General features: G+C 38.8%; 2 protein-coding genes across 3 annotated transcripts in view; one reads left to right on the forward strand and one right to left on the reverse strand.

The window, feature by feature from the left end:
- Positions 1-433: 433 nt before the first annotated feature.
- vps41 (VPS41, HOPS complex subunit) lies at positions 434-17,522 on the reverse strand. The gene is made up of 28 exons (XM_011489030.3): positions 17,319-17,522; positions 17,037-17,075; positions 12,109-12,216; positions 10,603-10,680; positions 8,885-8,959; positions 7,857-7,919; positions 7,714-7,779; positions 5,918-6,037; positions 5,683-5,829; positions 5,096-5,162; positions 4,907-5,004; positions 4,698-4,827; positions 4,454-4,569; positions 4,246-4,364; positions 3,060-3,141; positions 2,868-2,960; positions 2,659-2,786; positions 2,364-2,508; positions 2,240-2,281; positions 2,116-2,166; positions 1,902-2,039; positions 1,761-1,815; positions 1,545-1,685; positions 1,320-1,456; positions 1,117-1,216; positions 986-1,030; positions 802-881; positions 434-709 (listed from the first exon to the last, which is right to left on the reverse strand). Exons 1-28 carry the CDS (start codon positions 17,337-17,339, stop codon positions 629-631), a joined length of 2,565 nt encoding a protein of 854 aa, XP_011487332.2. The 5' UTR covers positions 17,340-17,522; the 3' UTR covers positions 434-628.
- Positions 17,523-17,558: 36 nt separating this feature from the next.
- The window catches only part of pou6f2 (POU class 6 homeobox 2), an 88,226-nt gene continuing 83,028 nt past the window's right edge, over positions 17,559-22,756 (forward strand). The window contains exon 1 of one of the 2 annotated variants that reach the window (XM_023950118.1): positions 17,559-17,628. The gene's annotated coding sequence lies outside the window, so the exon portion shown is untranslated. Of the gene's footprint in view, positions 17,629-21,861; positions 22,247-22,756 lie in introns of those variants that run through there. The other variant, XM_023950117.1, reaches the window with a different exon arrangement.

The following is a 22,756-nucleotide window of genomic DNA, read 5'->3' on the forward strand; positions in this document are numbered from 1 at the left end:
AGTGCCAAAGAATATCATATGCAGATAGATGTTCAAGAAATAAATTTGGAAAAAAATCAGAAGAAACTGGTGTCAAAACTGACTCTACTGCTGTACCAATTTTATTCAGTCATTTAAAGGTCTGGTACCATCAAAGGACCAATAATGTTTTTATAAATTAAAATAAAATGTGTCTCCATTTAGCAGGTTAAAAACCTTTTGTACACATTTTTGTGGTGAGAGAAGAAAGCCTGGTGACATTCATAACTTCTTTGTATAATTTGCAGGAGAAAAAAAAATAAGTCATTGACTTCCCAATACTTAACTTTGCAAATCAAGGTCTTTCAACTCAATGTAGAACACCAATTGAAAAATGTCTTAGAAACCTTGTATGACACAGTTATTTCAGAATTAAGTTGTATTAAGGCAGAGGTACATTGAAAAAGACCACAGACAGCATCTATGCAACTTTATTTATTATTATTATTAGAGGGAAGCAGAACAAATATTTACAGTTATTTGATGTAAATATACAACTAATAGGAAGTTTTGTATGTGCGATGGGTATTTTATGAATGGCTGTACTGAGAAGGCGAAGTTCTAGACAGAAGAAAGCATTTTTTTCACAACACTGTGAAAACAAAAACTGTTACTTTTTCATTTCAAGAATTCCACTTCCAGGGCCTCGCCTCTTTGCGCTGCAAATGTTACAAAACTGCAGTCCAGGGATCTGTGATGTGAGGAAAAATAGTGGAAAAAGTCTTAGTAAATATTAAATAAAGGTTATGAAATAGAAATGAAATCTTTGCATCAGACACTTACAGTTCCCTGTGATGGTAAACATTCCTTATGAAACATGTGTCTGCAGTGAAACACGACGACACTGAAGGACTTGCTCATCTCTGAAACACCAAAAAAAGTAAATTATCAATAGAAATCTGGGTTTTTTTCTTAAAAAAATTAGGTTTTAATATCAGAAATAATTAAAATATGGTGTGCATCTCACCTGATGGTAATATGGCAGCATGGCATGACTCACAGATACTGTCCTCTAGAAGAACAGAATAAAAAAAGAATTTAAAAAAAACAACTAAAGTCAACTTTAGTGCATCTGTCTAAAAAAGAAAAAACACTCACCATTTACCCTGACCCCCCTCATCTGAGTGCGATGCATCTTCTGGAGCAAGGAGAGGGAATCAGCCACAAGGATCTTCTTGCATCCTTCCCTTAAGAGAATCTAAAAGTTGATAAAACAAGATGGTCTTTTAGTGACTGTTCAAATATTGTTTTGGCCTTTTTTAATTTAGTTTTCTATTTTTGAAGGTGGTATTTTAAGTGACCTGCAGATTGTAGTCATGGAGGATTTTGACCAGAGAGTCTCTGAGGTTGGGGATCTCCATGCCCTCCTTTATGCGGTTGATGAGCAGAATCGGATCAACGTGGGTTCCAATATTGTTCAGGAGGCCAGTTATGAATGCTATAAGAAAAAAATACGTACAAAAAGTTAGGAGGAAGTGGACGTTTTAGCTAGTAAGACATGTTTATAGAGCGAGTGTGGTGGTTACGTGGCTTGTCGATAGAGTAGGAGATGAGATCATCCCAGAGCTCGCCGTCGTCCTGCTCTTTAGCAAACTCTATGGCCTTGTCAACGTCTCCCAGCTCCTCCATGATCATCTGTAAAGCTCTTCTACAGTTTCCCATCCTGCCTAGAAGTGAAAAAAAAACATTCAAATAAATAAATATACATAGAAAGATGGAACATTTATTCTTGAGTTACTTACTGAGTAGGAAGACAGTTTCCTCTACAAAGTTCCTCTGTTGACAAATCTCAAGGGCCTGGGTGCGACAGACAAAAAAACACATTGATGGATTTGATTTTTTTGTCACTTCCGGTGTCTAGGATGTGTGCCGACATGACGTACCTTTTCAAGAGGGCAGTGTGTGCTGTCTCTGAGGAAAGGCAGGAGGTTGGGTCGGTCATACTCGGCATACAAGCCGATCTGTCGCTCGTGGTACTTTTGCCCTTTGTGGTGATCTCTTTTGAACAATTTATGGAGATACTGTGGGGAAAAGGTTGGTTAAACTCTTGCCATCACATCAAAGTTCACATAAACATTGAATCAGCCCCGAACTTACAACGTGCAGCAGCTCAGGTCTGCCAGCGAGCTCTTCCACCACTCTGTCTATCTGTTAAAAGAATACATTGAAGGTCAGCATCTGTTTTGTCAGGAAGAGTCAACAGTTAGGCATGTATACTTACAGAAATCTTATCTTCATTGTCAAGAAGCATGTCAACTGCTTTCTGCAACATAAAATGACACAAATATTACCTCAAATCACCCATGAGAGGAAGACTAGAATTCAAGTATTTAACCTATTCTCACTTCTTTGTCAAAGTCCATGAGGAGAACAATTTTGTCCTCAATTGATGAAAAAAGGTTATGTTTGTGGATGAGTTGGTAAACATCCTTGTGCCTCAGTCTCAGGTAGATTTCTAAAGCTTTGTCATAGCGCTGGTCATACGTGTACCTGAGGCAGATTCAAGAGGATCAATTCAGATCCAAGAATTAAATACCATCAAGAAAGTTGTTGTCATTTTTTATTTCTGCCAGAATACCAACAAAAAGTCTTATTTTTGATTATTTTCCATGTAATAAACACAAAATCTTGTTCCCTCACAGTTCTGCCAGAGTGGTGAGCAGTGTGCTGTTGGAGGGATCCCTCTTCAGGTGATCGTTGACGGCCTGAACTATAGCCATGTTGTTGTACAGCTCTCCTGGCCACTCTCGGATCAGTGTGGCAAAACCCTTTTTGAGATAAAAAAAAAAATTGTCAGGCACTCTTGGATTTCTAAAAGAAAGAAAGAGATTAAATAAAATGCAAAATACCTCATAATCAGTTTTTAGAAATTCATGCAAAATCATTTCATAGATGGCTGGTCTGAGCCGGAGATCTCCTCTGGGTAGATATTGACTAATTGCCTGTAATCAATTAAAAAAAGGCAAATATGGAGACTGACTCATAAACATTATATCCCAATATACATGAAGATAACTTTATTAATACAGACACTGATCTACCTTCAACTGCCCGATTTCTTTGAACCTGTAGACTTCATTTTCCCACAACTCCATGTTTTTTCCAAGAACCTTTTGACACTTTCTGTAAGGAAACGACGGTTCCAATGATGTAAAATAATAGTTAAAACTACAAAAATGCTAAACATTTATTTTAAATGCACTACCTAATGCAAAATCTGTGACTATTTTAAACCACTAATTGTTCCTTCAAACCAACACATTGGTGTAAAGAAACAAGACATTTAAATAGGTCAAAAGTTGAGCTAATTCTTTAAATACTTAGACAAAAAAGGCACAGGCTACATTATTGTGCACTTAACTTTAAAAACACTTTAAATAGACTGTTGGTTCTGAAGGTCGACATAATGCATTAAAAGGACATATTTACAGTAGATTATTCTCTTTTCATGACCACATTGTCAAGAATTTGCAGGATAACGTCACTGTTCTTATTGGTTCACTGGTGTTACAGGATGACTTCACTATTACCCTATGATGTTTAAAGTTTCACTCTGATTATTTTGATCTATTTTCAAAGCATTCTCAGTGGTCTTTTAAATATGTTTATTGCCATTTTTTAGTCCAAATCAAAAGACCCGTCATTTCCTAGGCTACAGTTTCTGCAGACCAGCAGTAGTTCATCAGAAATTTGCCTCTGAGTTGTTGGTGTGGAAATAAACCTCCACTGATATCCCATCATCCATTTGTTTACCCTCTCTCCCACTAGCTTCCACCCTCAAGCTAACATTAGAGGTGCAACAAAAACTGGCGAGCACGTTTTTTCGTCTGCTCCTGACTCATCCCAATTAGAATAAAGAAACACTCAAACTGCAGTTTAACTCTTAGATTGTTTTAAGATCATGAGAAAAATGTTACAAGGACCTGTTAAAAACACCTTTTTCATTGGAGTGGGTCTCAACGAAAGGGCAGACAACTTTGTGTTTGTTGCTGGAAAACTAAAAAACTTATTTCAATGATCTAATGACAAAAAAATACTATAAAAGATAATGTGGAAGCCATATATGAAGTTTTCACTAATACATGACTTAACTGATCTCTTACCAAGCAAATGTATGCTTTTTACACATAAATAATTCTTATGTAATTTTTAAAAATATATCTACACGTGAACTTTAACGTTTTTTTCTTATAGACCAAAACTGTCTAAAGAAAGAGAGAAACTGACCTTGCAGCAACCTCATATTCTCCTTTCTTCAATAAATGAGTGAGGAAAGCCATCCCGATTTTCTGAACGTCGTGTCTCTTAATGTTTTTGAAGCTGATCTCTGCAGCCATCAGTGCTTCCTGTCAAAGTAACACAGCAAAATTAAATTTGTTTTTGCTGTTTTATCCCTTTACTTAAGCAGGATTCAGAAGAGTTCAGCGAAACTAACCTCATACTTTTCCTTTACGAGCAGCCAGTCAATGTGGTCGTCCTGGTCCCGCTCTTTGGCCACAACGATGTCTTTAGGACTGATGATGTAAAAGAGCGGCTCTCCCTCTGCATGCGCTGTTAATGAAAAGGCTTTTATGGCTTTGTGCATTATGGGCGACATTTGACAATCGTCTCGATAACGAAATCAGAGCTGAGAGCAAATCAGCGTGACATTTCGCTGACGGATGGTTTGACAGTCTCACCCAGGCGGTAGTCCCTGCACTCGTTGTCCTCAAAGTTGCGCACAGTCAGAGCATCTGAGGAGATCTCCTCGTAATTCTCAGGGACAGGCTGGATGATGTCAAGACGAGGTCGTGCGCGGACCTCTTCATCCTGCGTGCAAGCCCCAATTATTATAGTCTTCCTCATTTATTTCTTCTCTGAAAACTCATCTGAGGAATGTCACCAGTACCATTTGCTCAGTGTTCTCCTTCACAAAGGACAAGACGACCAGTTGATCTACTAACGGAGCCAAACCACTGATGAAAAACTCCGTCTCAAATGCAGATACTGAAATAAAATGTACACACATTGAGATGACAAAAACAATGAATAAAGGCTTGAGAGCTGGTTTAAGCCTCTATATATCTGTGTTTTATACCAATTTCCACATAGCGGCTGGGCAGATCTCTCATTTCTGTTGGATTTCTCTCTTTCACGGCACAAATCTGAGAAGAAATTGGGAAAAAAAAGACCTGGGAGAAATGCAACACTGGCCTCCTGGTAAAAAGAACAGATCATTGACTATATATGAGAACTGGACCTGAGTGACCCCTCCCGGCTCAGGCTCCAAAAAAGCAAAAATCCCGTTTTAATGAGCTTCTGCTTTATTTTCCATGATATTTTTTCTGTAGTTCAAGTTATTCAAGTTATAAACTGACCAATAAGATGCCTCAATAAAAGTAGCTCGTGCGTTCTGGCCCCCATGCTAAATGCTTGATTCACAGATTTTGTGTAGCCCCCCTTTTAAGTGGAAGGGTGTGGACTTTCAACAAGTTCACTCCTGATTGGCCAGAGTGGTTGCCGTAGAAATGTTGACTCAAACCGACTCAGACCAGCCGCTGCATACTGATGTTATCTGGTTTCAACATGGCGGCGTCCGTATTGTGGAAAAAATGGCAACTTAATGGATGACATCACACTCGCTCAGTCCAGCTCTCATGCGCAGTAAACAGAAGAGATGCGAACCTTGATGGAAGTCCCCCATCCCACAATCAGAGTGGTGTTGTCTTTCCAGCACAAACTGCAGGGGTACATGTCCGGCCTCAGACTGACGTTATCCCTCAGCACGTTGGTGATCCGCTGCTTGGTGCTGATGTCGTAGATTTTTACTCCCTGAGATGCAAGGCAGTAGTGGAGGCATTTTCACATCAGCACCGCACATCTGCTGTGTCTAGACTGACTGTGTGAAACTGTCACTCACTACGTTGTTGGCCCAAGCAATCAGGTTAGCCCTCCATTGGATATTAGTTATCGTTCCTTCGCCTTCATGCAGAACCACAGTCTTCCAGCGATTTAACCAGTTTCTTTCATAAAGAAGCAACTGTTAAGGAAAAAAAAATCAGAACATTAACTTTATAAAGACCCACGCCGATCATCTTTTGATATATTTTAAAAGCGTTCCCAGTGTTTGTAGCCAAAAGGTCGTTCTCTCAGACATAGCTTCTGCAGAGCGGCAGTAGCTCGTTAGGAATTTGCCTCTTAATTGACGGGACCATAAGCGCGGAGCAACCCCAACCCCCACTTCTTTTCACCCGCCTATGTACATGCTCTCCCACTAGCTTGATGTGTCCTCCATCATCAGAAAAATGCCACAAGAACATGTTAAAAACACCATTTTTATCTCAGTGGGTCTTCAAGCAAGAGGATGTTGTAGTACAAGCTGACCTGCAGAGGGCAGTAGATGCATGGAATGTGACTGAACTACCACCCCACAGCTGGGATTGTTGAGGTATCCTAATGAAGATTTAATTTAAAGTCAAAATAATGAAGCAGAACCTGCTTTTTTTCCACCATGTACAGAATTAATTCCACTTTAAAACACTTTGGCACAAAGAAAATGAAGACAAATTGAACACCTGACTCCAGTGGAGCAAAAAAACACTTCATAATAGCTTCACGTTCACTGGTGGACAAAGTCATTCAAAAGAATCAAGTGACTGACTAAATTTACCAGCATGAAATGATGTGGGAGCAATAAGGAAAGTGCTAAAATCGACTTGTCTTTGTATTTTTCCCACCATTTATTGCAGATGGAGGGCGATGTAAAGCCTAGGAAAAAAAAAAAGGCTATTTGCTCACATGTTCATTACGTTTCATTATTTTCAGCCACAATGCCGTCGGTGGAATTGATTGCCTCACAACAGCTTCATCTAAAGCAGCCTGTCTTTCACATTTCTAACATTGCTACTGTCTTTACTGTAGGCAGCTGTAAAGAAAAAAAAGGGAATAATATAACAAAGGAGTGTTGGAGAAGGCTATTTAATTCAGCAGTTGGGCTATGTTAATAAACAGTTTGCTCTACAAAGAGATGATATGACAAAAGAACTGGGGAGACAAAATTGAATTTCCTTTGACAGGACGGGGCTCCCGTTGAGGCTTATTGATTTTCATCAGAGGCACCTTGCGGAGGCCTTCACAAATGGAACTGAGAGGAATCAGCACCAATTGAAAGAAAATGGCAAAGTAACACTAATAATGAAGTTTTGTGGAGAAAGTTTTCCCCCCTAACACCGCCACATAAATGTCAGTAAACCTTTATTTATAGATGACTATGCAACAACGGCCGATCGGCACAGTTTAGGGACCTTGTTTGCGGAAACTGCTTTCATTTCTGAGGGAAGAAGACAAATCTGATGGCTAAATTTCCTCCACTTATACATTCCTTCCAAAAGACATCGTATGCAGCAGAAAAATCCTAAGATTATGTACACTCACTATAATGACATCTGCTTGAAACACTGTTGCGAGAACAGCACTTTGTGAAAATGGCCAGCTCTGCCGAGAGCACTCCACCAAAGAGACTGAAAAGTAAAAAGGGCTTTCACACCAGACAAAGGCCCCAGCTTCACCCCAGTCAAAGTTGCATGTTTTTTTTTTTTCTTTACAGGAGTCTGTTTTAACTGGACACAATTGGGATGATTTATTGAGAAAGGAAATCTCCAAAAAATGCTGAAAACTGCATGTAATACCAGCACGCATTAAAAGAAATTGGCGTACCTTGTTGCCCCCGGTGACAAACTGTTTGTAGTTTGATCTGCTGAACTGAGGATGCAAGGCAACCACCTACACAGATAATGAAGATAGCACATTTTTTTGGGCACATATGTATAAAAAAAACTGGATTTGCAGACAAAACTTACTTTGACGGGACAGTCAAAGTTCTCGTGGAAGCCCTCTCTGGTGTAGAGGCCAAACACTTGAACCTGAAACAAGAGGTGAGGTGGCAGAACACCAAGCAAAGGTGAATAACCGAAAATGTCTCTTTTAATTGCTGCCTCTGCAACTATGTGAGGCCAGCAGGAGTAAGAAGTGCAGTCAGAAGACTTTGATTGGCTCCATGTGTCTCCACTGGGTCACCAATTAGTGGACGAGTTGATTCTTTAAACCCTGCAGGGTTTAGAACACAAGTCCAGATCTGGGGCTGCAGCTTCAGTTTGCTGCACAGTCCACATTAAAGCAAAGCTTTAAGGTACGATTTCAGTACACAACTGATTTGATTTTTATCTCTAAGCTCCATAAAAAAAAAAAAAAAGAGTAAAGATAGGGAAATGATGTAAAACTAATATGGTATCTTTTTCTCTTGAGCTGCTTTGATGATTGAGGATTAAGTTTTGGATTACCAGTAAACTGAATTATTGGGGGCAAAACCATTGATTTTAAGGGTGCTGCTCCACATTTCGTGCGACAAGATCTTGCTGTTGCCACCAAACTGGCTAGAAGTACGGGCGGGGGGGGGGGCTATCAGAGTGCATATCTTGTCTGTGAAATCCAGGAAGGATGGTGGTAATGATGAGAAGAGACAAGATAACAGCAAGAACATGGAGAGGGTATCCACACAGGAGGCTGATAGCTGACTGACAGCTTTACAGATTCGACTGCAATCCTTCCTGCTGCTCTTTAAAATAGTTAGAAGATCTTTGTAAATTGCAACCTTGGAAGGAAAAGAGAGGGTTAATTGCAGATGGAGGGAAGACAAAACCTCATGTTAATGCTCTAAATATGGATGAAGTCTCCAAGAATGTCCCTCTTTTTAACTTTACTCATCATTAGAATAAAGTTTAGGGCTGATAAAATGGGGTTATGTATGAATTATGGAAGATGCAAACCACAGATTGGTGATGTAGACTCAAGGATGAGTAACCAGAGGAGATGAGTAGACAGATCTCACCTTTCCATCCTCGGAGCAGATGCCCACATGGTCTCCACTTTCATCCAGACTGATCTGGTTGATCTTCACCGAGCTCTGCAGAGACACAATATCAAGGCATCTTTTTTTTTTCCTTTTTTTTTTTTTCAAAGGGGGGTGAATATCGTAGAGGCTGGCCAAATGCTGCTGGCTGACATTTTAACCCAACTAAGTGAAATGCCAGGAAAAGCAAAAGCAAAGAGATATGGAATGGCTAGCTGACCTCATGTGTGTCGGTGCAAGAAGAGGAAATAAATACTAAGTGGAGTAGACTCCCTTTTGCACATAAAAAACTCTTAAAAATAAAATGTACTGTTCAATATTTATTATTGAATAGACTTTCTGGTCGGAATCCTCTGGGATTTGGAACAACTTACAAGATATAAAGGACAGAATGTGTGGAGACTGTTCTTTCTGGGGTCTAATTCTAAAAATATAGTATTATTTAAGTATTAACAAAAGATTTTTGATATTATTCAAACTTGTGTCTCAATTCTTGTTACATAAAAAGTCAAAATTTATATGATAAATAATGAGAAAACAATCAAATTCATAACTCAAGGAATGTTGAGGACAAAAGAAAATTCATTATTTCCCATCATGGAGCAACTATTTGACTTAATGATAACCAAAAAGTAAAAATTTTGTTTTCTTAGCTCAAAATAATATAAACATATATTTTCACATACTTATCAGTTGTGGAATTCTTTATAAACAGTAAAAGTGTAGGAACCAAAGGTTTTTTTTTCATTTTTTCTCAATTAATTTGTAGTTTTGTACGTTTCACCTTTCTCATTGGGTATTCAGTAGCACCTGGATGAAAGGTTTTATAAGCATCTGCTTCACCTGCACTTGGGATTGAGGAGAGGAGATCGTGAGCTCTTTATTTTTGGTACTTTTGCACCACTATGTTGCTACTGGTTTTTTTTTTTTATCTGTCACCTTTTCCCACCCTGTGCTAATCAGGTTCATCAACCTATACAAAATAAACTGATTATTATTGCCTCCCACTGTTTTTGTAAAAAGATATAAACTCGTAAAACTACCGACTGGACTGTGGCATATTTATAGGACAGAAGAGCATCAGAGGATTCGATAGGAAAGTTACCTCTACAAAAATGTTTGCATTTGAGTCTATTTGAGGTTATTTTAAATCAACTTCAGGCCAATAATCCCTACAAAAAGGATGAATTAATCAGCTTTTCGAGGGGATTTTTTTTCGCAGAAAATAACTCAAAATCAACTTTTTTGCAACAAAAGCTAAAATGCTTTTACACACTACACATACAACATGCTTTGCTCAGGTTAAACTGCAAAAGTAGGAATGCAAACATAAGGTAAAAGTCACTCTGCCAGAATAAAATCCCTACAGTAAAGGCCTGATGCTGCCACGTGGGAGCACTTCCTGTTTAGTTTTTAGAAAACAGCATTATGATTCTTTTTTATAAAGGTGACATTGTATGGATTCCAAAAAATAACTATAATGCGTTCCATCAATTAATCAAGATCTAATTATTTTCTTTCCTTTATTCTTAAACTGCAATAAAACTACAAATGACGGTTTAAATGATGACATAAAAACAGTTGTATTATTATAATCTCACATACTGATGGTACAGTTTTCTAGCTCAAGGAACAGGTAACTAATATGATGTGTTTCCATGTGTGGAGGAGGTTTTAAACACATTTTCCGTACTTACAATGACAAACTTCTGAGTAACGTTTCCTTGGATGTCCAGCAAATAAACTTTTCCAAAGTGTGTGCCTAGAGCCAGGAACTGAGGGGGAAAAAAAGGACAAATGTAACTTATACTTGAAAATATCTAACAGTAGTTCAAGATTTGCAGAGAATTAAAGAGAAGCAGCCGATTGCGTTCTCGAAGGCTGTGCAGGAGGATAAAATACATTTCCTGGAGCTGCAGAGGAAAAGGACAGGGAAGGGATTGGGTGTTCTTGGAGGCAAAACTGTGAAATTGCAGAGGGTGGAAAAACCCTATTTATTAAAGCAGACACTGTGAAATGGCATTTTTTCCCCTCCTCAAATTAAAATGCTTAAGCATAATAAATGCACTGTACATCTGACTTCTTCAATGCTCTGCATGCAACCCAATCACCTCCTTGCCCAGAACAGACTACTGAGCAGCAACTGGTTCCTGGGAGTCGCGCTTCAGCAAAAGCGCGGGTGTGCATTTGAACGTGTGTGTGTGTGTTTGCCTCAGTCCACAGGGACAAAAACATTATAGAAAGTGGGGCTTCTGGCATTAGATTAAGTGTGTGTTCTTCTACCAAGTCCCTGCTCGGCGCCCTCCTCCTAATCCCCCCTCCCTCCCGGAGCAGCATGTGGATGTGCGGCGAGCCCACCATGCTTCAGTGCAGTCTATAATGAAATGCTTATATTTACAGGCACAGCTGAGCATGTCAGACAGAGCCCCTGCAATCTTCCAAATAAAATAACCCAAAAATAAATAAATAAAAGGTTCAACCTTGTGAGGCGGAGCGACTTTTAAAAGGATTTATCAGGATGGAATTGTTCAAATGAAATTCCGATTCAGACACTTAAAATATGAGGCAACATAAGGCAATATGTGCTCCCGGTGATTTAAGGTTGCGGGAGTTTTGTCACGGCGGAGGGGGCTGGTGTGACCACATCTGAATGGCTGAAGGTGCACAACAACGGAGAAAAGAAAAATTAAAAATGTTCTCGGATCGCTCATCTTTCAGCTGAGGCCCGTTCTGAAGGGAAAAAGAAAAGGGGGAGCAGATTTACACAAAACAAATAAATAAATGAAAATCAGCTGCAGTTAATAAAACATCAGGTGAGGAGACGTAACTGGGTATGACTTTCGCTCTACCCAGGCGTGCAAGTGTGCTGCCGGTGCCACGACGATTAAGCATCTCGCAGAGGAGTGTGCCTCTTAAACATATCAACATTCAGCAAATGGGAAAGGAGTGAAAAATATGTAGGAGTGGGAATAAAAAGAGGAAAAGACAATAGTGGCTTTTGATGCACCTCCCTGAGAGGAAAAGCAGAGGAAGGTGAGAAAAGAATGGGCTGCCTTTGCAGATTGAGCAGCAGGGATGAAAACCAACTTTGAAGATGACATCTCTCAAATGCACACATAAACAAAGGGAAATCTTTGGCTGAAATGATTGGACTTGAAACTGAAAAGCCCCGGCGGGCGTGGGGGGGGGATTATCACCTTTACCTTGTCGTGGACGGTCATGCAGCTGGCTGCGTCATTCTTAAGGATGTCTGTCACCCCGTTGGAGAGCCTCTCGTACTTTAACTTGGCCTCCTCCTCACTGTCCTCCTCCTGGTTCGGAGAGGGAAATGGGCTTTCACTCAACACTTTCTTAAAGGTAGTCATTTACACACAGCCACTTCACAGAAGTTACAAAAGACACTTTCAAAGACGTCCGTGCAGTGTGTTGAAATATGCAAAAAGTTCTCTTCCTGTTGGTTTCAAACTGATGTGACATATGAAGTTTTAGACCCCTTTCTCTAAATGCTTATTTCAAATATTACATAAAGACATGACTTTGAATGCTTCAGAAATTAAAAACCCAGTTTGAACTAATATCAATGCAAAAGGCAATTAGAAAAGATTTTAAAAGGTGTTCATCTTTTCTATTTCTACCAAGAAAAACAAGATGGAAACACCGATTCCACAAAAAAAGCATCAGAAGATCCTTTTTCTTCACTTAATAAACCTAAACTGCATACTTTATGAATTTAAGATCCACACCTAAGGAAATATTGTCTTTATTAATATGTCCATAACACGGACTTCTCAGCTCATATAAGCCAACTAAACAACTCCAATTAATCTGATGATGGCAGACAGATATAAAGAAAATTCAGCTCAAAATTGCATTTCTGAGTATTTCTTTATTCAAAATTGTTGTGAATCAGGAGCAGACAAAAAAATGCAGTCTGATAAAGATTGCATCTGCAACATAAAATACACAGGACTCAGCTCCCTGCTCCACAACGGGGAGGGGAAAGGGGGCGGGGTTTGCTATGCGCCAAGGGCCCTAACCCACAACCAAGAGACCAATTTCTAATGAACTCACCCCGCAGAAACTATATCCTGGAAAACGGCGCAGGTTTTAAGATTGTGGCTAAAAAGGAATAATCATCTTCAAAAGATTGCAGAGAAAACTTTTAAAATAAATCAAGAAGGGGATCCGATTGGATCATTAAAGCCTATTTTTAATTATTTCAACTTGTGTCAATGAGGCAAAAAAGAAATAGAATACATTTTAAAAGATGTTTAAATGTTGTTTTTCCACAAATAAAACTGGATGGCATCACTAATTCCACAAAAAAGCATCAGCAGATCCTTTTTTTTTTTGCTAAACAAACTTCTTCTTCCTCTTTCGGCTTCTCCCATCAGGGGTCGCCACAGTGAACAAGTCGCATGGTAAACTTGGCAATGTTTTACACCGGACGCCGTTCCTGACGCAACCTTCTCAAACCGGGCTTGGGACCGGCACAGAGGAAGAGAAGGGAACAGGGAGCAGCCCGGAGTTGAACCCTGGTTTCACGGTTGGAAGGCGCCGCAAACCAGCACGAGCTAAACCGGCTCCCTTTTTGCTAAACAAACTAAAACTGCGAAATTTGTAAAAGTACGATCCAAGCCTGACATATTGAAATAAACAATTTCTATGAAGTGTATCACTTTATAAGCAGCAGGCAGTGAATAAAACCGATATTAGGAGATTAAATAAATTAACAAATAGATTTAAAAAATGTGATGTCAAAGAGCAAAGCAGCACAAATGTATGGACTGGAAGCATTTAATATATTAAAGATACAAATTTTTTTTTTACTTATTTAATATTCCTGTTATTAAAATACTATGCCATAATATTCTCAAGGGGATTTTTGCTACATTTTTTTGTCCTTTTACCTCCTAAAACAACATAAAAAAAGTGGAAAATCTAAAGGTAGAAGGCAAAGATAAGAAGGGAAAACAGACTATGAGAAAGACTACTGGTTAAAAAATGTAAACTTAAAACAATACGATGCTCATACTATGGTACATGCGTGTTACTGACCTTTATGTTCATTTAAAGCTTAAATATACCTTTTTAATTAAAATAACTGGTATTATCTGGTGTTATTTGGATTCATACCTTTATATGCTATTGGCTAAATAAAATGAGTTCTGTCATTGTATCAAGAAAGAGTATTTCTGCATAGAACCAATCTATTTTGAGAAGTGTTTACATGTATATGTGTAGGAGATACCCAAAAAAGGGACAAATTTTCATTACCTTGCATGAAAGGCCTAAAACAACAATTTTTCATCTTTTCTCAATGCCGTTTATCCCCAGTGAGACGCGTGAATTTATTGTTTTCATAAAGCAAACTTAAAGTATTCTACTGTGTTACACTTTCCAGCATGAGTCAACATTTGCAGCCAGTCACAGCCTGAATATTACTCATAATTCGGTTTATAACCAATACTGCACAGTCTGTGGCTGCCCAGAGGGTGCATCAACTCAAAACATTGTCTGCCATTATGTGCTACTGGGTTGGAGGTGGGGGACAATAGCGTGGAAAAAATGTTATTTTCAAAAACAATCCTTTCCCACTCAACAACGCCATATCTAGGCTATTTCCTGTGTATTCTGGTTGTGAGATTTCTGATGCGAGGGCATTTGTCACGGATTTCAAAGGCGTATCAAACAACAAAGGCAAACTTCATCCCCACAGAGAAAATCCCCATTTTAAAACTTTTCCCATCTCTTGTAAGTTGCCCTTTGTTTTCTCCACTGCCACACTGGCCTTTATCTTGAAGCCATTTATGCCATTTTTCTTGCCTATTGACAGTTTAAATACAACAGGTTGAACTATTCAGTCGGACTGCATCAAGGATAACATTCTGCAGAGCGCACAGAGACGACGCCGGTTGTCGCCATCTAGCAGGATAAGAAAAATAGGAATGTCCACTTCAACAAAAGCTTTTAAAACAAACGCGAATGAAAATTATGCTACACTAACGCAGCTGCCTTTGAGTTATACATGATGGCTATCCTTCAGAAGATACAAAGGACTTAATTCAATTTGAAAGGAAAATTAAAATCCCTTCAGCTATGAGGTTAACATCTTCAGTTCAATAGTTTTCTAATAATGACTGCCAACCTTTCTATTCAATTCAATTCAATTTTATTTGTATAGCCCAAATTCACAACAACAGTCGTCTCAATGGGCTCCGTATCGGTAATTGCAAAAGTGAAACATGAACTCAAAAGGATCATAAATACATAGAGTTCAATAGGAAAATACTAAAATGAACTAACAAACTGACTAAGCTATACTGGCATCCCTGCCCTTAGACCTTTTAGGAAAAACTCCTTAAAAAAAACGGATTCCGGAAAAAACAGAGAAACCTCAGGGGTCCCCACATGAAGGAGGGATCCTCCCCCAGGACGGATAGGCGATTTACCAGAACTCTTAGAGAAGAATTAACTTATCTAACTCTACAACCACATATATAAAGTCCAGCAGACGAGCTTCATCCAGCCGGAGTTGCTTTTTAAGTAATTTGCCCCTCATTTTGCAAGTGAATGGAAAAGCTTTGATCTGTAAAGGTTTTTTGTTGTAAATACATACTTAAAGGTGTGAGTTCTATAGAGAAAGCTGGATGCTGAGTGTGAGCATTTTTTTGAATGAATTTTAAAGAAAATAGTTTAATCAAACCAAATATTTTTGACTTTAACTGGTGTGTTATAGAATTTTTCCTTATTTTGTTTTTTTTTAAATAAAGATATATTTGCTTGTAGTACTGTACATGCAACATATAAGGTGAACTGGTCAATAACCTGAACAGCGCTGGGACCAGTAACAAATGTTACTATACACTCACTGGCCACTTTTTTAGGCACATCTGTCCAACGGCAAATCAGCCAATCACATGGCAGCACATCAATGCATTTAGACATATGTAGACATGGCTGCAGTCTAAACCAAACTGGGAAGAAAGGGGATTTAAGTGACTTTGAACAAGACATGGTGGTTGGTGCCAGACAAGCTGGTCTGAATATTTCAGAAACTGCTGATCTTCTGGGATTTTTACCCACAACTATCTCTAGGGTTTACAGAGAATGGTCCAAAAAAACAAAAAGAGATCCAGTGAGCAGTTCTGTGGGCAGAAATGCCTTGTTGGTGCCAGAGGTCAGAAGAGAATGGCCAGACTGATTCTAGCTGATAGAAAGGCAACAGGGTTCCAACTGAGGTCTGCAGAAGAGCATCTCTGAACACACAACACGTCCAACCTTGAGGCAGATGGGCTACAGCAGCAGAAGACCACACCGGGTTTCACTCATGTCAGGTAAGAACAGGAAACTGTCTGAGGCTACAACTCACACAGGCTCACCAAAACGTGACACTAGAAGATTGGAGAAACGTTGCCTGGGCTGAATAATTCTCCATTCCTGCGGCGACAATTGGATGGTAGGGTCAGAATTTGGCGTCAAAGCGGGAATCAATCCTGCCTTGTATCAACAGTTATGGCTGGTGGTGGTGTAATGGTGTGGGGAATATTTTTTTTGGACCCACAGTACCATTCTAGCATGGATACAAAGCCACAACGCTGAGTATTGTTGCTAACCATGTACATGCCTTTATGACTACATCTTCCAATGGCTACTTCCAGCAGGATAAGGCGCCCTTTCATAAAGGTGGAATCATCTCAGACTGGTTTCTTGAACATGACAATGAGGACTCTGTCCTGAAACAGCCTCCAAAAAGAATGTCAAAAATATAGACATTTTGTTTTCTAAAAGATTTATACATGTGTTTTTCACCCAACTTTTTTATGTGAGAATTCTGAAGATTCAAAGCAGCCCTTCTCTGAAATGTGTTAATTTATTTCTATTCTTAAAATGAAAAGGAAAGAATGTAGTCCTGTCCTGCTGTGATTGGCAGCTAATGCTTGTCTACCATAAACTTAAAGTAAGCTTCTTTATAACTTTGCAACACTTAAAAAATACTTCCACGTTCAAGTTGTTAAAAACAAAAACAAAAAGAAAAGAAGAAAACAGGAAATTGAAGCAGCGTTTAAGTTAAGTAAATAAAATAAGGAAAAAAAAACGGCACAAAATAATACAATTCTAAGCTTCTTACCTCAGACTCATCAGTACATTCCTCGCTTGGCTTTTTATCCTTAAAGAAGAATCACAATCAAAATGTTTGATCTTTAAATTCTCTAGTTTGAAAAATAAATAACAAGATCATTAAAACTAAAACAACCCCAAACCTTCGTTAAAATAAATTTTACACGAATTGTAGGTAACAATCAAAATCAGAATAAAAATCTCATAAATATTAACAAAACATTTGTCATTCTTTAAAAAAAACACGTATAAAACGATCATAAGCTAGCTAGCTTTAGCATGCTATCCTCACCTTTTCTTGCACTTCCGCCATTATGGTTCCAATAGCGATAAATTCCGAAAGCAGATGTTTTTGATCAGTGTCAATTGCAGAAACACATATTAAATTACGCACACAAACTATGTTTGTGGCAAAAGCACGTATAATAAGGCAGTAGAATGCGATGTTTACTGACGGAGCAGTCTTGTTGCTCACATGAATCACTGAATCACATGACTAATGCAAAAACCGCGAGGCAATCTGGGTATTGTAGTCAAACGTAACAGCGTTTGTTTCAAGCAAGGAGTTGAAGACGTCTGCTGCCAAAACGAGTGCAGCTGAAGTAGGTAGCATTAAAATAGTTTTATATGTTTCAAGTTCTCAGTTACCGAATATTGTCAGCCTTATAAGTTTAAAATTACTAATACTGAAAAAAAGGAGTTCTGGATAAAAATGTTCTGTCCGAGCTCAAAACACGTGTTAGGAATATAGTTTAATATACAATTATAAAAGCAAAAGTAGTCGTATTATATTATATTATATTGCTTTTTGTGCCTTATATGTAGGTCAAAAATAATTTTAATTTATTCTTTAAGCTTTTATGAGAACACATTTTTGACACAAGCCCATTGGCCCATTTGGTAGTTGCGGAAAAAAAAGAACAAAACAATAAGTAAACACAGTAAATATCATATTTCATATCCTATTTTCCGAAGAGAAACAGAGGATACAGGAAAGTAGGGAATATAGAGACATTTTTCATTCAATAGATGTGCCACATCATGTACTCCTACCTTATATGGAAGGAATAAATGGCTTTTTAAATGGTTAACATTAAATTACTGAAAAATATAAGACAGTTAAATTGCTTTACATTAAAAAAAACCTTTCCATTTCTGCTTAATCCATTTTAAGGATGTTTTGGGGTCTTTTGTTAAAAGCTAGGGAAAAGACGATACACGTTTAATCTAACTACTCATTTGTTGTGTACATTTGCAGACTTTTTCAACGTTAAAGTGCGCTCTTTTGTCACAATACTGACATTTCATAGTTCAGATGGATTCCAAAGGTTTGAGTTCCTTCTTTTTTATTGAGATTGTCTCACACCTCCGTCCTGCTTCATTCATCCTCAGGAGAATCCTAATGCACTGATACCAAACGGGGATCTCTTTTTTTTCTTTCTTTACAATCTGCTTACCAATGATTTATTGATTGCGGCTTCCACCCTCACAGAGAATTACCGATCCTTTTTGGGAAATCAGATTTTCACACCTTTCACTGGTGTGTATGTGGTCCAGGTCTCCAGAGACGGTGAAAGGGGGAAACTGACTTTGAGGAGCAGCTGTGTGTGAATCTCTGTGGTGTCACTCTGCTGCCAATGGTGCATCTAGCGGAAGGCCTCTGATTCTCCACATCTCTACACTTCCCTCTTTATAGTGCTGCATTATTTAGTGGTGGATAAATACGGCTTGGGCTTAATTCTATACGTGTCCATTCCCTTTGAAACCATTAAAACGCGGTCCACTAACCCTACAATCTTAAGCAAGCATGAGCTGCACTAAGATATAAGCATCTCATAGACAAAAAAAAAAGGCAAAATTACACAAACAACTCTTGCTTGCGTACGTGGAGCAAGATTAGTGCACCAGAAGCTTTGATGCTTGAGAATGTCAGCTCTGTGGATCGATTTAGCCAAAAACACACACACACCTGACCAATCAGAGGCTCTTGTCTGTTGTGGACCTGCTGCTGGGCACCATGGTTTACAAGCTTCAAAGAGCTCCTTTTAATACACTGCTTTGATAGCCTTCAGCCCTCACTGACCCACCGACCGTCCACTGGGGAGCATTTTAGCTTTAGCAGAGAGGAGAGGTAGGACTGTTGATCATATCAACAAGCTCAGGGAAAAAAATATATATATCTTTTTTAAGTTTTGCCTCAGCTTGCATTCACTTTTAAAAATTTACTTACACTAAATTTACTGCTTCACATAAAAGAGTAGAATAATTTGAAAAGAAAATAGGATTTTGTGATGCTTTCGTATGAGGAAAATGATTTATTTCTTTTAGAAAGATAACAGTTTGAGTTATAACCCTAAGGGGGAGACAAATTATTATCCAACAAACTACATTAGACATCCGTATCTCAGGGTGATCACTCAGTGCAACTAATTAATAAACATACATCATTTCATTGCTTTGAGATTATCCGTATTGGACTGTTGGATGAAAGGCTTATTGATGTAGTAGCAGATGCTCAGTAGTGACCTTTTAATCAGTCATTAAGTTTATCTTAAGGATTTTTTATGAAACCTGTAATTGAATATCCTTTAGCATAACATTTAAGTAAGTAGTGATGATATGCACGATTATACATAGCGTTCTCTTGTGCTAATCTACTCTTGTATTCTCATAATTTTTAAAAAATACACAGGAGTTTCAAAAATTCGAAGTCAAGAAGCTTTCAAATTCCAAAACTGCTATATTACATCGAAGTATAGAAAATATTTATATCACTTTTTATCGTAGTCCACTCTTTTATTGTAGGCCAGCTCAGTGGCCTTGTGGTTATAGAGTGTCTGCCCAGTAACTGGAAGGCCATGGGTTCAAACCCAAGACCTTAAAAATGGGACCCAATGCCTCCCAGCTTGACACTCAGCATTAAGGGGTTGGATTGGGGGGTTAAGCCACCAAATGGTTCCCAAGCACAGCTGTGTCCGCAGATCACCGCTCCCCCAGGGGATGGGTCAAATGTGGAGAACAAATTTCACACACCTAGATGTGTGACAGACAGTCAGACTTTATGGCACTAAAAAAGGTCTTACTGAGCTTCAGATTATTGCACTAATTACTAATAAAAGATAAACAAAACACAATAACGTAAAAAAAACTATGATTTATTAGTTTGTGCTAATTTTAGGCATTTTTTATGATTTAACAGTGGTCATTTTCATGGAAAAACCAATTACTTTAAATGTAACTTTTCTTATGTTTGAATAAGATATTTATTTTAAATAAACCAAATTAAATTTAACTATAATATTCATTTTAACATTTTAATTTTAAATACACAATTCATGATTTTGTTAAAATCTTTCTATCTGGAATAACCATTCAAATGTATGTATTTATTCTTATTTAAGAGACTGAACTCCAAAAACCTTTGGGACAGACTTATTGTTTCTAAAACCCTTTTTTTCTAATGGTCACAGGTTGAATTCCCTTAACCACAGGTGAAACCAGCAGCTCTTAGCATGCATATGTGATGACTCTCTCTCCACTAACCGCTGTTTGCCTGTCCACCAGGGGTATTAGGTGAGCGGGAGGCATTGGGGAGGGTGCAGCAAGAGCTTTTTCTCATTTTTGCAACCTTCCTGAGATGGGGTCAGTAAGACATCAGCACACAAACTTGTAATAATCTAAAAGAACTAATCACAAAAAGCCTGGTAAGGACAATAAACAAAAAATCTAATTTCTATAATCCTGTTTGCTTTTCTTGCTCTTTTTTATATATTTTAGCATGAGGTTGGTTAACTCAGAGTCTATTTTACAGCTATATTAAATAATAATAGAGGTGATGCAATGGCAGATAGGCAAAGTTTGCTTTTTGAAGCAATTATCAGCTGTGTAAAACGGTGAGGGATGTGTTTCCCTGCTATCCTGGAGCTTCAGAGGCCAGAGCAAGATTAGAGCTCTGATCTCATTCCCAGCACTTGTTTGGAGTCTGTCAGGAAGAGAAATGCCGGCATTAGAGAGGTACCGCCACACTCCTGATATGATGAAATAAGGAGAAAAGGGGAAAGGGAAAAAGATGGAGGGATGGACAGAAAGGACCCTGCCCTTCTCTGAAGGTTCACCAGCTTGTTTATTTCTATTTTTCATCGTAGCTGCTGGGGCAAAGATTCCCATTTTTTTCTTTACCCCCCCCCCCCCCCCCCTTCCCTCCTCCCGACAAAAAACACTGCTCTCATTTTTTATAGGTCTTACAAACTCTCATGCCCCAGTGAAAATTACATTGTGAAACGGTGGAAATTTCAGGGCTGCCTGTGCTCTCCGCTGTCCCTCTGAGCTTTCAAACAGTCAACAGACTGTGAAGAATAAATAATAAAAAACTATTGATTATTTTGATGACTGCAAGATTCAATTAGGTATTAATTTTGCCCTCCAGTGGACCTATCAAGCAGCTCAAAAGCAGGGGAGGTGGGAGGAGAGAGGTGAACCCAAATGAATGCAGAGTGTGGCCGAGCTCAGACAGAAGGGAAATGTGTTTACCTCGGCGGGCAGAGAGATGCATCGATGCGCGGTGTCCCACATTTAAGTGCCCCACAAATGAAACCATGATGACTAGTGACATTGTTACCAGGGATATGACTATTGACCAGTTGGGCCGAGTTTTTTAACGACAGCTTAAACTACTCCTATTGATTAACATTTTCATAGATTATCACGTGTCATATCAGAGGGGGCATATTCCTGTGATGGGCACATTAAGGCCCCTCTGGGTAGAAGTTCATCGACCACAATGATGGACAAAGGGGGGGCTGTGGAAGGGTGAGGGGCCAATAACAGCACCCCCTCCTCTATTCTCTTTTCTTTATGTACGCACCGGTCACCTGTCCTCTGCTAAGACATATTTAGGATGGAGCAGATTCATAAATAAAGAAGAGGGCCGTGGAGCCTGAGGTGGGGCGAACGCTGTCTGAGGAGCTTCTCAGGGGGAAGAGACAGAGTGAGGAGCGGGCGGGAGAGAAAGAAGAAGGAGGAGGTGACATCTTTAGGGTTCGGAGGCAACCTCAGGCTTGAACCTGACTTTGCCATTCAGACGCAGGGAGGTTGATGCAGGAGGAAGAATGCAGTAGCTGAACGGGGGGCTGACATGTTTTAGCGTCCGTTTGACTGATTTCAACGTCTGGACTTCCTGAAAACTCCCTTTTACTGCTTTTCCTTCAGGAGCTTTTCAAGGTAGGAAGCATTCTTACCAATAAAGTCTGCTAATAAGGGGGGGAACGATGAACCGATGAATTGATTTATATTCCTACGATCCAACCAGATCAATCTGTGGGAGGCAAGTTGTTAATAGAATTGACCTATACCGTTATGGAACTGTTTCAAAATGAAGTAAAATGACTATATCGATATTGGAAAATACCATATGGATGGTATGGATTGAGGAACAGTTGGTTCATTTTACTATAACATATAAAAAGTGTATCACAGCAGACAACACACGTGATAGCAGCAAAAACCGATCAAGCCATCACTACACCGCTTTGAACTTCGCAAAGACGTGACCGTACAGTGTGATTCTATTATTGTTCTAATGTTTTTGATGTGGAAAAACAACAGTGGGCTGAACTTTAGGAAAGTAAAATGTGAGTAGATTTGTCATTAATTCTTGTTAACTTGTTTGTTTGTGCACAAATTTAATTTACACTTGATTATGTTGCAAAGAAATACCAGGAATCTGGACAA

The sequence above is a fragment of the Oryzias latipes genome, chromosome 20, assembly GCF_002234675.1.
Source record: "Oryzias latipes chromosome 20, ASM223467v1".
NCBI lineage: Eukaryota > Metazoa > Chordata > Actinopteri > Beloniformes > Adrianichthyidae > Oryzias > Oryzias latipes.

Coding starts and splice junctions, on each gene's coding strand:
- vps41 (XM_011489030.3), bottom strand. CDS start 17,339: ATGGCGGAAGTGCAAGAAAAG. Junction 6,038..7,713: donor TTGTCACCGGGGGCAACAAG/GTACGCCAATTT, acceptor TTTCCTTAACAG/TTGCTTCTTTATGAAAGAAA. Junction 882..985: donor TGCTGCCATATTACCATCAG/GTGAGATGCACA, acceptor TTGGTGTTTCAG/AGATGAGCAAGTCCTTCAGT.